The sequence below is a fragment of the Triticum aestivum genome, chromosome 5B (assembly GCF_018294505.1).
Source record: "Triticum aestivum cultivar Chinese Spring chromosome 5B, IWGSC CS RefSeq v2.1, whole genome shotgun sequence".
Classification (NCBI taxonomy): Eukaryota; Viridiplantae; Streptophyta; class Magnoliopsida; order Poales; family Poaceae; genus Triticum; species Triticum aestivum.
In genome coordinates, this window is record NC_057807.1 from 219,116,455 (window position 1) to 219,129,883 (window position 13,429).

Genomic DNA, 13,429 nt, shown 5'->3' on the forward strand with positions numbered 1-13,429 from the left:
GTCGGGCACTGAGTCTGACTCAACTTCACACCTTGTAACACAGGCAATAACTCTTTCTTTGACTGATCCATTTTGAACTTCTTCAAAACTTTATCAAGGTATGTGCTTTTTGAAAGTCCAATTAAGCGTCTTGATCTATCTCTATAGATCTTGATGCCCAATATGTAAGCAGCTTCACCAAGGTCTTTCATTGAAAAACTCTTATTCAAGTATCCTTTTATGCTATCCAGAAATTCTATATCATTTCCAATCAACAATATGTCATCGACATATAATATTAGAAATGCTTCATCAAGGCTCTTTTTTTCTTGTTCTTTTACTTTGCTTTTTCTTATATGCGCGGTTTTTTAGTTCGTGAACTTTTTCATTGAATTTGGTGATTTTTTTCATATTTTGATGATCTTTTCTGAAAATCCGATGAACCCTTTTTTCAAATCGATGAACATTTTTAATTTTTTGATGAACATTTTTCAAATTCGATGATTGTTTTCCAAGTTCAGTGAACTTTTTTTCAAAATCTATGAACTATTCTTAAAATTCTATGAGCTTTTTTCAAATTGGATGAACTTTTTTGAATTCAATGATTTTTTCCAAAATCCATGAACTTTATTCGTATTTATTTAAAGAACGTTGAACTTTTATTCAAATCGATGAACCTGAACTGGAAATAGATGAACTTTTTTCAAAATTGCTGAACTTTTTCCAAAATTGTTTTTTTAAGAACGATGAACTTTTATTCAAAATAGATGAATTTTTTCAACACTTATGAACTTTTTCAAAATTGAATATATCTATTTCAATAACGATGATTTTTTTTTTCAAAAATGATGAACTTTTTCCAAGTTTGTGAACTTTTTTGAAACCATTGAACTTTTTTTTCTAATTCATGAAAATTCTTTGAAATTCGTGATTTGTTTCGAGATCTGCGAAATTTCAAATTTTCTTCACATTGTTTTTCAAAATTCGCGTTGTTCTATTTTCTATATGCAGTAAATAGCGTTGCTATACTTACTTCTTAAAAATTTTGAGCCCTAACAATTCATTAAAGCTTGTTTGGTCTAGTGGTTGGGCAACACGCACCAGAGGCGGAGAGTTTGAGTTCAAATCCCGACGATAGCTATTTTTTGCGCTCCCTGTGCTGCATGTAGTGGAATGAGCCGGTGTCGAAATCGGCCCAACGAAAGAACGTGCAGGCGCCAATTTACCTAATCGGCGTTGAAGGCGCCAACTAGGGGTTCCCGCCCACAACACCAACATATTGCAGCACAAATTCCGAAGCTAATCGGATGACTCCCACTCTATCTCACCAAACGCCAGGTGTACCCAAGTCTGGCCCTCAGTCGTCTGACTCGTCTCCACCTCTTCGTCGGAAGAACCCGGCGAGGGTCAGCGCCGTACATATATCCCGACCTCAGCGGAACCCTACCTTTGAGAAACCCCTTTTTGGCCACTATCCAAGCTCTGCCTGCATCACCATCATTACTACTAGAGGAAGCTTCAACTGTTGTGCTCTTGCTCTCTAGCTAGTAGTGGTTGCTATCGGTGCTACTACCACCATCGTTCAAACCCTAACCCTGATGCTGTAGCAGGAGGTGCCCGACCAGATCGCCGCAGGGTGGTTCAAATCCTGACGAGAGCTATTTTTTGCGCTATTAATGAATTTTTCCTGTGCTGCGTGTAGTGGAATGGGCTAGCGTCGAAACCGTCTCAACGAAGAAACCTACATGCGCCAATTTACCTATCGACGCCAAAGGCGCCGACTAGGAGTTCCCGCCCACAACACCAACATATTGCAGCACAAATTTCGAAACTAATCGGACGGCTCCTACTCCATCTCACCCAACGCCAGGTGTACCCAAGGCCCTCAGTCGACTGGTCTCCACCTCTCCCCCGAAGAACCCGGCGAGAGCCAGCCCCGTGCATATATCCCGACCTCAGCGGGACCCTAACTTTGAGAAATCCCTTCTCCGCCACTATTCAAGCTCTGCCTGCACCACCGCCATTACTAGCAGAGGAAGCTTCAACTGTTGTGCTCTTGCTCTCTAGCTAGTAGTGGTTGCTATCGGTGCTACTACCGCCGCCGTCCAAACCCTAGCCCTGATGCCGCAGCAGGAGGTGCCCGACCAGATCGCCGCAGGGTGGTTCGCGGTGGAGGCGCCGGAGCGACCGGGGAGCCTCCAGAGGAGCGGCTCCAACAGCCGCCTCAACGCGCAGGCGCCGGAATTCGTGCCGCGGGTCGCGGCGGTGGTTCCACCGCCACAGCCACCGCCGGCAGTGATTCGTGTGTTTGCGGTTCCCTCGCCTCCACCTCGCGCGGCTTTCTTTGCGGCTCCCCCGCCTCCCCCGTCGTTCGAGTTCTTCGCGCCGGTGAGGGTTGGCGGTGCATTTGTGGCCGAGGAGCCAGCTCCGGAGATGGAGCGCGCGACGCCACCTGTTGCTGAGCCGGCGGTGGACGGGCTTACTGATGAGGTGGTGCAGAAGATCACCAAGCAGGTGGGTGTCTCTTGCCCGGTAGATGCTATTGGATTTAGATCGAACACATACATTAGGACCGAGTTGATGTTTATTAGGAGATCGTGTCTCAGTGGAATATCTTTGACTGAGATAGGTTTTTAGTCCAGTCAACTGTTGTGATGATGATGTGTTAGTAGCAGCTAGCGTCTAGTTATCCCTGCTGAATAATGTAGTTTTCGAGATTTGTTCTGGTCAGGTTAGGGGATTAAATGGTACTATTATGCTATTGTGCTGAGGTGAGTAATATACATACCTTCTGATTTTTTTTCCTGGGAGCGACTTTTTCGAGTAACCAGCGGGAGCTCTTCCTCTTCATTAAGTAGGGATTCGGGATTGACTTATTGGGACATTTCAGTGCATCAAAACGCCCCCTTTCTGATCAACTTATCTGTTCAAATTTCTTGGATTGGCTCCATTTTCGTACTTATTAACTATTGGGTTACTCATTTCCATCTGTTTTCTTGGCAACTGTTTTAAATAAATTGGTTGTATCTTTCTGATTGTTATTGCAGTAAAATATTTCTACTGCACAAAATAAAATGAAGACACGACAGTAGGAAAAAGGAAACAAAGTACATACACCCCTTTTATCCTAGAGTTTGTGTTTATACCCACCTCAGTCATAATTTTTTTGCATTCCGTGCTATCAATATGTGCTGCGAACCTCAATAACATGATAATTACCTTGCTAAAGATAGTCAGACTGCATAGCTCCAGGGGATTTAGGTAGACAAAGTTGAGGTGCGTGAGGATATTTTGAAGACATTAAATTGATTCATCTTGCTTGCTTCAAAAATAGATAGTTGGCAGTTGGCATCCAACATTGAAAATACGCTGGATTCATGGAACGGAACGGGGGGATATATTGGCAGAACTCCAGAACCTTCCCCCTTTGCTAATTTCTACCAGTCTCTAGATATACAAAAGCAGGCCATTGGGTGTGGTTGGTAGACAACAAATTCTTCTTATAATTTTCAACCCCAGTTTTGTGCTAAATATTGACCATGCCCATCATTTTCATCTTTTGTGCACAATGCACTTAGGGATCTTTACCTACTTGCGATGGTTGATAATGATCTAGAGATTATTACCATGGGTGTTTTTTCATTTGTGCGGAATGGTTTCTGATTCATAGTTTGATGGGCTTGTCTACCTTGTCTTAGATTCTCATAATATATGGGCCCTATGTCTTTCTGATTATCTCTTATGAGTCTTATCATAGATATGCTGTTATGTGGTGTAGTGTTGTACTGGAGATATTTTCATCGAGGTCGTATAGCAATATATGTTATTTGATGTAGGGCAAACCCCCGTAGACACTTCTGAGGTTAATGGCAATGAAGGTAAAGTTGTGGGATAAAACGTATACCTCGTAGACACTTCTGAGGTTATCGGCCTTGCTTCTGGTGAAGGTGTCAAAAAGGACGTGTGTGTGTGTGCGCGCGCAGGGGGGATGTAGAGATACTTGTCATGATTGTTGTAGGCGTCCGAGGTCCGAAGCCGGCGAAGATGGCCAACTACCACGTGATGTACTCGTAGCCACAAGTTTCTGTCAAGCCTGAAGGTTCTGGGAGGTAGAGGCTTTGAGGGTAGGGCCGGAGGCTTTAGGGCGCATTGACCTAGGTGACCTTGGTTGTTGATGGAGATGATGACCGCATGATAGAGGGCAAGCTGTTAGGGTGGCCCGGCCTTCACTATTGGAGAGGGATTCGAGGAGGAACACGAAGAACAAGTGAAGCAGCACAAAGGTTGTGGAGGAGCAACTCCACCTTGCTGCTGCACTGTGTACAACACAAGTGTTGAAGGAACAGCTTCAACGTGCTGTGCTAGATATCGCTCTAGAGGCGAATGTAGGCCGATAGGGCAACAAGAGTTCAATCCAGAACTCCTAGGGCACAAGATCTACTCCAAGATCTTAGATAAGAACAACAAGTTCTATTATAGGTAGTGGGTACATAGTCTGGGTTACAAAGTAGAGGTGACGACCTCTATTTATAGGGCTTTGGGAAGCCTTCACATACTTCTACTTATATAGCTGGAACACTCTAGAAAATATTTAGAATTCACCATTCTACTCACAGCTACTTATAACTAGAGAACTCTAGAAACAGCAGGTAAGGTAGAAATAAAAGAAAAGAAACACTACACTAGAGTGGAAGCATCTAGAAGTAGCCAAACAAATCTGACATACGATTTTTTTTTCATCTAGTGTTCCTCATCATTCTCCTCTGGTTGTTTGGAACTCGCCCTCGAGTTATCTTCACAGAGCGCTTCTTCTGGATGGTAGAGAGTCAAGTCCGCAACATTGAAAGTGTTGGATATGCCCATGTTGCTTGGAAGATCTATCATGTAAGCATTATCATTTATCTTCCTTATGATAGAGAAGGGCCCATACCTTCGCTGCCTAAGTTTCCCTTTAACACCTAAAGGCAGCCTCTCTTTTTGGAGGTAGACCATCACCTTATCACCGACTTGGAATGATTTTGGCCTCCTTTTGCAATCCGCAAGTTGTTTATATTTCTGATTTTGTGCTTCCAAAGCACCGCGAATCTCTTCAAATAACTCGGTGTAATTATCGGCAAAGGACAATGCTGATTTTGGGTTTCCCCTTGATGGTAGCTTCACCAGGTCCACCACATGTGTTGGAACTTTAGTGTAGACAATGGAAAAAGGGCTCCTTCCTGTGGATCTATGCTTGGAGTTATTGTAGGAGAACTCTGCAAGAGATAAAGCCAAATCCCATTGCCCCTTTCTTTCTCCACAAATGCAACGGATCAGATTACCCAAAAACTTGTTCACCACTTCCATTTGTCCATCTGTTTGTGGATGAGCACTGCTAGAAAATTATAATTCAGTGTTGAATTGCTTCCACAACGTGAGCCAAAATGCAGCAAGAAACTTGCTATCATGGTCTGAGACGATGGACCTTGGAACTCCATGAAGTCTGACCACTTCTTGAAAGAATAGATTTGCCACATGATAAGCATCCGTTGTCTTGCGGCATGGGATGAAATGAGCTATCTTAGAGAATCTGTCCACGATCACAAAGACAGCATCACTTCCTCGTCTTGTTCTTGGCAAGCCCAAGACGAAGTCCATAGAGATGTCCTCCCATGGAGCAACAGGAACATGCAAAGGCATGTATAACCCTGTGGTCTGGACTTGGCCTTTGCAGGTTTGACATATGGGGCGCCGCTGAACAAACTTTACAACATCTCTCTTTAGTTGTGGCCAAAAGTAGCGAGCTTCCAGGTTAGCGATAGTCTTGTCCCGTCCAACATGGCCACTAAGATCACTTGAATGGAGTTCTCTAATTAGTTTGTCACGCAGAGAACTCCTTGGGATGCACAAACGATCATTTTTGAAGAGGTAGCCATCCTGCACCAAATAGTCGTCACCTAATGGCTGGCCCTTGATGTGCTTCACCGAAACATGGCCAAAGTTTTCATCATCCTCATACAACTCCTTTATTTGATCCATGCCTGGAAGTTCAGCTTCAAAAGAAGTCAAGAGGCATGCACGACGACTCAAAGCATCGGCCACTCGGTTAGTTGTCCCAGATTTATGCACGATGAGATAGTTAAACCTCTCCGGATATGCTGCCCATCTTGCTAGCATGCGGTCAACATGCTTCTGATTTCTAAAATGCTTCAAGGATTGAAGGTCGCTATAAACAATGAACTCTTTAGGCAGCAAATAGACTTCCCAAGTTTTCAACGCTCTGAAAACAACATATAATTCTTGTTGATAGGTACTCCATTTCTGCCTAGCTTCACTTAACTTCTCACTAAAGAAAGCAACGGGCTTCCTTTCTTGAGATAGGACAGCTCCAATGCCTACTCCACTTGCATCACATTCCAACTCAAAGGTCTTGTTGAAATCAGGTAGCACCAAGATAGGAGCTTGTGATAGTTTTTGTTTAATCTCATTGAAACTAGCTTCAGCTGCTTCTGTCCATTGGAACTTCGCTTTCTTCAAACACTCGGTAATTGGTGCCATGATAGGGCTGAAATTCTTCAGAAATCGCCTATAGAAAGTTGCAAGGCCATGAAAACTTCTTACTTCAGAAATGGTCTTCGGAGTTGTCCATTCTCGGATTGCTTCAACCTTAGAATCATCAACACGAATGCCGTCACATGTTATGATGAATCCTAGGAGAAGAAGTTGTGTTTGCAGGAAAACACATTTCTTCAAGTTGACGTAGAGCTCATTTTCCCTTAGTACTTCTAGCACCTTCCGAATGTGATCAAGGTACTTGGTGCATTTGAGAGTCCAAATGGCATTACTAGCCATTCAAACAACCCTTCCTTTGTCTTGAAGGCGGTTTTCCATTCATCCCCAGGTCTGATACGGATTTGATGATAACCACTTCTTAAATCTAGCTTTGTGAATACTCTTGCTTCACTAAGCTGATCCAACATATCATCCAGACGGGGAATAGGGAATCTATACTTATGGTGATCTTGTTAATGGCTCTACTGTCCGTACACATGCACAAACATCAATCTTTCTTTGGCATGGGCAGGGCTGGTACAGCACATGGGCAAATACTTTCTCGAATGTGCCCCTTTTGTAGCAATTTCTCCACTTTCTCCTTCAATATATCATGCTCCTTTGGGCTCATTCGATAGTGTGGAAGATTAGGAAGACTTGCTCCCGGAATTAAGTCAATTCTATGTTGAATTCCTCTCATCGGTGGCAGGCCTTGTGGTTCTCCAAGTATGTTCTGAAATTCTGCCAATAATCCACGTACCTTTGCTGGAATTTCAACAACCGGGTGCTCTTCTCCTTTTACTGTAAGTGCAGCACACAAATCTGCCTCCTTCAAGTCTTCGATAAACTCATTAGAGGTGTGGGAGATAGTTAACATACTTTCCCCCTCCTCCTTAGAGATATTACCATCAGTTTTATTTGGTAGAATAATGATCTTTCTCTTGTTTCAAATGAAAGAGTAAGAATTTTCCCCGCCCTTGTGTGTAGTATCCACATCAAATTGCCAAGGTCTTCCAAGAAGAACATGGTTGGCATCCATATCAACCACGTCACACAACACATTTGAGCGATAATGTTTGCCCAAAGAAAGTGGCAGGTTGCATTGTTTGGTGATCCTCATATTCACTCCTTTTTTGATCCATCCAATAGTGTAGGGATTTGGATGATCATGGGTTTCAAGTTTTAAGTGGTTCACCAAATTCTGGGAGATCAGATTTTCGCAACTGCAACTATCAATCGCTAACTTGCATACCTTGCCATTCACCGTGCATTTGCTCTCAAATAATTTCTTCCATTGTGTGTCGTCAGGCTGTGTGGTGTAGAACATAGGAGACGCTTAATCACACACACCACCTCTTCACCTTCTTCTTGGCAAACCTCTTGTCCCTCTACATCTTCAGATTCGTATTCTTCCTCATTGTCTTCACCATCATGGATAGTTGTGTTGACTGTTGACAATTTTTCTTAGCAGACAGCCACTGGATATGTGTCCCTCTTTACCACGTTTATAGCACTTTGGTCCTTCATTTGCCTTACCCTTGCCTCTAGTTTGCTTCGGGATGGGTTATTTTGCCTTTGGTGGAGCGGTCTTTTCTTCCGCTCTATTAGTGTGATCCCTAGACAAACCTTCGGTATGAGGATATGGAGCCTTAGTTGTCTTTCTTGCTCTCACAAACCACTCGGCCTTCAATGCTAGAGCTTGTGCTTGATCAATGGACCAGTTTTTTGCATCACCAATCGATCTTGAATAGCATCATTGAGACCATTGATGTACCTTGCAACTTGTTGATCTTCAGTTTCGGCAGTTGCACCTCACTTGCAGCCTTAGAAACTCCTCTGTGTAATCTGAAACGGTCCTATTTCCTTGGGCACAATTTTGGAATTGGATAAATAGGATCTGTTCATAATCAGCGGGTAAAAATCTCCCCTTCAAAAGACTTTTCATTTGCCGCCAAGTTCTCACACGAGGTTCTCCTCTCAGCCTGCGCTCTTCTTGAACGCGGTGCCACCATGCATCGGCTCCTCCTTTCAGCTTGTATGCGACCAAAGGAACTCTACGATCTTCCGGAACCTCCATGACCTCAAAGAAAGTCTCCACTTCATATAACCAATCAAGGCACCCTTCAATATCAATATTTCCATTAAAAGTTGGGATCTCAGCTTTCACCTTGTATGTATCCCTTCATATGTAAGGTTGGGTACTCTCCGATATGCATAGAGATCAGCTTCTTCAAGGGCTTCATCATATTCTTCACCTTCAGAAGTTTGAACATAAATTGGCCTTCTTGAAGCACGTTGAACAGCACGTTGTTGTGGCGGTCTTGCTCCAAGATTACCTCTCCCTTCTTCTTTGATGAACATCTTCTTCTTTAGATGAATCTCCTTCATTGGTAGCAGGGGAAACACCCTTTCTTATCATCTGAACCAGCTGATCAAATCTCCGATTAAGATCTTCACGCAGCTCTTTGATTTGTTGTTCTGCAGCATCATCCTCTTCTCCAATTGCTCCATTGCTTGCTGCAGCTTGCTCTTGAAGAGGACAGCAAGAACTAGTATGGATCAACGAGGCTCTGGTACCACCTGCAGCTGCACAAAGGTTGTGGAGGAGCAACTCCACCTTGCTGCTACACTGTGTACAGCACAAGTGTTGAAGGAACAGCTTCAACGTGCTGTGCTAGATATTGCTCTAGAAGCGAATGTAGGCCGATAGGGCAGCAAGAGTTCAATCCAGAACTCCTAGGGCACAAGATCTACTCCAAGATCTTAGATAAGAACAAGAAGTTCTATTATAGGTGGTGGGTACATAGTCTGGGTTACAAAGTAGAGGTGAGGACCTCTATTTATAGGGCTTTGGGAAGCCTTCACATACTTCTACTTATAGCTGGAACACTCTATAAAACATTATTTAGGATTCACCATTCTACTCACTGCTACTTATAACTAGAGAACTCTAGAAACAGCAGGTAGGGTAGAAAGAAAAGAAAAGAAGCACTACACTAGAGTGGAAGCATCTAGAAGTAGCCAAACAAATCTGACATACGATATATTTTTTTCATCTAGTGTTCCTCATCAACAAGTGGGGAAACAAATGGAATCACAAGGGGAAACACACACAAGTAAGATCCACTACCAAGTATGCTCTCATATCAGAAGTCAATACAAGAGGAACCTCAAGATCCAAGAAGGAAACAAAGAAAAGAAAATAACACCTGGATAGTTCATCCCCAAATCCAAAGGAAGAGTAGGTCTTGAATACCTTGGGAATCTTCTCCAATGGAGGTCTTGATCACTCCAATGGAGTCTTCTCCACAAGGGAGGCCTTGGTTTCCATGGGGAGAGGGTATGTTGGGCAAAGTTCTCTCAAGCTCTTATTGTATCCTTTGCTAACCCTAGATGTAAGGAGTACGGTTTATATAGTCTAGGTATGAAGAGGTAAGAAGGTGGGGAAAAAGGTACATGGGCACATGGCCTTTCTCATTGCGCGCAGGCAGGCCGGAGGGTCCAGGCTTAATAGAACGTGGGCAAAGCTGTGCGCCAGGGAGGCCAAAGGTTCTAGGGCTGTCCGAAGGCTTCGGGTCCAGGAGGTTCCGGGGTACTTCCAGGCTTAACAGATGTTGCATCGCAGTGCACAGGGTTCGGCGGCTTGAAGGTTCCATGGTTAGTAGGAGCTATCTTGGTTCTCTTCAGAGATTCTCAGCTTCTTCTTGTTCAATTCCTTGTTCTATGGTTGTGGTTCTTCCTTGGTACTTCTTCTGTGTCATCATCATAGTACCTAAGCACACAGAGAGTTCCAGATTGAGGTAGTAGCCATGTCTCATTCAAATGCATAGGAAGCTCATGGAGGAGTGGAGTCACCTCAGTTTTGATAGCTCGTGCACGTGCTCTTGTCATGTGTTTACTTGGGCTTGGCGGTGATTCCATGGTGCTGTCGGTGGGATGCTTCGCATCAAGGTGCGTGTTGTGATTATCTAATAGACGGTGGGGAAGCGGACTGTCCTAGGGAGAGAGGAGAGGGAGGTCTGGGAAGGAGAAATGAGTCGGCACCGCCATGTGGCGATTTGTTTGCCAACTTGGCACTGATAGACTGACCGCACCAATCAGAAACTTTTGTCAACGTGTCATTAGACGATTACCAGTGTGATTCACAATGCTCTGCCCCTGAACTGCTAGTTTTTTGATAAAAAAAATTCTCAAAAGTGGTATTCCGTTAACCAAGCCCCAAATGTGGTAGTTTAATTTAATTTACTCAAGAACACAAGGGTAGCCATCAAATGGTAGTGTCCTCTTGGTGTTTTGTTTCCCAGTTATTATTGGTTGCCCACTAAACCTTCATAGTTTGAAATTGTAGGTGGAATACTATTTCAGTGATATAAACCTGGCCACTACGGAACATCTGATGAGATTTATTAGCAAGGATCCTCAGGGATATGGTGAGTTGAATATCTATACCCGGATCTACTTTTTTTGGTAACTTGGGATATATATTTAGAGGATCTGTTCATGTGTTTGTGTCAGTAGTCTGTTGCTTCAAATCCAGTCACAGTATTGGGAGTAGAAACACCAGTCACAGTAGTCTGTTGCTTCAAATCTGTTCATGGAAGATTTAGGACAACACTGCTGCTTCGCTTTGCTAGAAACAGAAGTCAACATGTTTCTTCTATGTAGACATGCTTTCTGTTAGATACGCTGATTCAAATTGGCTGCACTATAACGATGTTTTTTTCATTTGCTTAACTTACTTGGTAAGCATAATTTGTCATAAGGGGCGTCTTGCATCTTTGGTCCAAATCATACGAATATGTTATTTAGCATCTTCCAACTGACATTATGGGGGGGAGATCGGGTGAGTAACATGTTCTTTCACTGAATGCAGTGCCAATATCAGTTATTGCTGGCTTCAAGAAAATAAAAGCTTTAGTGCATAATAACCCAATGCTTGCTGCAGCTCTCCGTACCTCGTCAAAACTTGTATGTTTATCCAATCCCCATTCTACAAAGATACATACATGTTGTTTTTAGCAATGTCTTCTCTTTCATTAGAGAAAGGAGTAAAATATCAGCAACTATTTACTTACATTCTTAGCATATATAGTACATTCATGTAATTGCTTAAAACCTTTACATCGTAGGTTGTAAGTGGTGATGGAAAAAGAGTAAAACGCCGACATCCATTTACTGAATCTGATATGCAGGAGTTCCAGGTATTCATGAATGTCTCTGCATCATATGTTGTTCCATTTTGTAATACTCCCTCCGTTTGGAATTACTCTATTTATTTTTGTGACAAGTAATTTCGAACGGAGGGAGTATTAGATAATGGACACCGAGTCATTTGGCTCACTCTCTCTTGTAGTCCCGAATTGTAGTGGCAGAAAATCTTCCTGGTGATCCTTCTTACCAGAATCTTATGAAGATCTTTTCAGCTGTTGGCAGGTATGTGTCATTACAACATGCAACCCCCATCCCCGCACCCTGAAAAAGAACAATAGAAATACTAACATATGTACTATGCAAAATTTTCATGTTTCAGTGTGAGAACAATTCGTACTTGCTATCCTCAGACTCCAAATGGTCCTGGTCCTGCTACTAATAGATCTGCCAAGCTAGATATGCTGTTTGCCAACAAGGTAATCGTGATTTCAGTGCTTCTTAATAATGTTGTGGGGAATCGAGCATTATTACCTTGCAGGTTCTTATGATTTTATTCCTAATGCATAAGCTTTGGTCTTCATTTCTGTTCTATAACTTCAGGTCCTGATTTAATACCAAATAATTAACACTCAAGTGTACATTAGGATGGAGATTTGGCCCTTGCATCTAGGACTGTTCTAACCTTTTTTGCATTGGCTCCAAATCGTGTAACAGATGGATGTGCCTATGTTTTGGGAATGTCGCAAAGCTCTCAACATTGCTCATTGCAACCATTTTGCTCTGTAGATGGGCCTACTGTCCAAAAATTAGTGTGACCTGAAGTCCTGAACTTGCCTTGTGGATCTGTGGAGCACAATAGTTACTGGATCATGTCTCCTAGTTGGCAGGGAGCTTATTAAAGGTTTTGAGGATTGCTGTCTCCACAGTAAAAACTGTGTTAGTACTAACATGATCATTGCAATCATTTTGAGAATTGGTTATGAATCTTCTGGTGCTATTTTTTATGCAACCCCTACTAACACCTTTGTTACCATGAATATAACACCCCAGAACTCTCAGAATGCTTACCCCTTTGATAAAACAAAGCAGGAATGCATCTAGGGAATAAACAAAATATAATTGATGCACAACAAGCACGGTCCTTGAAATGATAACACAATAAAGTAGCAACTTTTTGTGTAAGTATCTTCAGTTCTTGTCTGAAGTACTAAGGCCGGTTTCAGCAGTCTTCAACACAAGAATTGCGAGTCGAGCTGAGGTTGAGACTCATAGACTAATCGTGGCTACTCTAGACTACTGCTGGACTAGTCGACATGGTACTATAGTACTCAACTTACAGTACTCAATTACTAAGGCCGGTTTCAGTTGTCTCCCTTATTATATTGTACGCCCTTCGTCTTAAAATAAGTGTATAGTTGAAACACTTATTTTGGGGCGGAGGGAGTACAATATAATAAGGGAGAGGAACACAGCAGCAGAGGAGGACAGCATGGGAAGGAGCACAGCAGCAGTGGAGGACAGCAAGGGAGGAGCACAGCAGCAGAGGAGGACAGCATGGGAAGGAGCACAGCAGCAGTGGAGGACAGCAAGGGAGGAGCACAGCAGCAGAGGGGCAGATCCAGGGGAGGTTTAGAACCAACGGAGGTAGAGGAGCAGAATGCTCCTGACCACCGCTGGCGGCGGCGGCGGGTTAGCGGTGGCGGCGGGTTAGCCTGGTCCCAGGAGGCTGGAAAGCTAGGGTTGCATTTTACCCCGCGGGTTGCTCACTTAC

At 43.3% G+C, this 13,429-nt stretch overlaps 1 protein-coding gene across 2 annotated transcripts in view; it reads left to right on the top strand.

Annotated features, from left to right (window-relative positions):
• Nucleotides 1–1,894: 1,894 nt before the first annotated feature.
• Nucleotides 1,895–13,429, top strand: part of LOC123111075 (la-related protein 6B) — a 17,951-nt gene continuing 6,416 nt past the window's right edge. The window contains exons 1-6 of one of the 2 annotated variants that reach the window (XM_044531754.1): nucleotides 1,895–2,493; nucleotides 10,856–10,937; nucleotides 11,381–11,475; nucleotides 11,637–11,708; nucleotides 11,861–11,940; nucleotides 12,038–12,134. In XM_044531754.1, the coding sequence (XP_044387689.1) occupies nucleotides 2,101–2,493; nucleotides 10,856–10,937; nucleotides 11,381–11,475; nucleotides 11,637–11,708; nucleotides 11,861–11,940; nucleotides 12,038–12,134 (819 nt within the window). In that variant the 5' untranslated portion in view covers nucleotides 1,895–2,100. The remainder of the gene's footprint in view (nucleotides 2,494–10,855; nucleotides 10,938–11,380; nucleotides 11,476–11,636; nucleotides 11,709–11,860; nucleotides 11,941–12,037; nucleotides 12,135–13,429) is intronic. The other variant, XM_044531753.1, reaches the window with a different exon arrangement.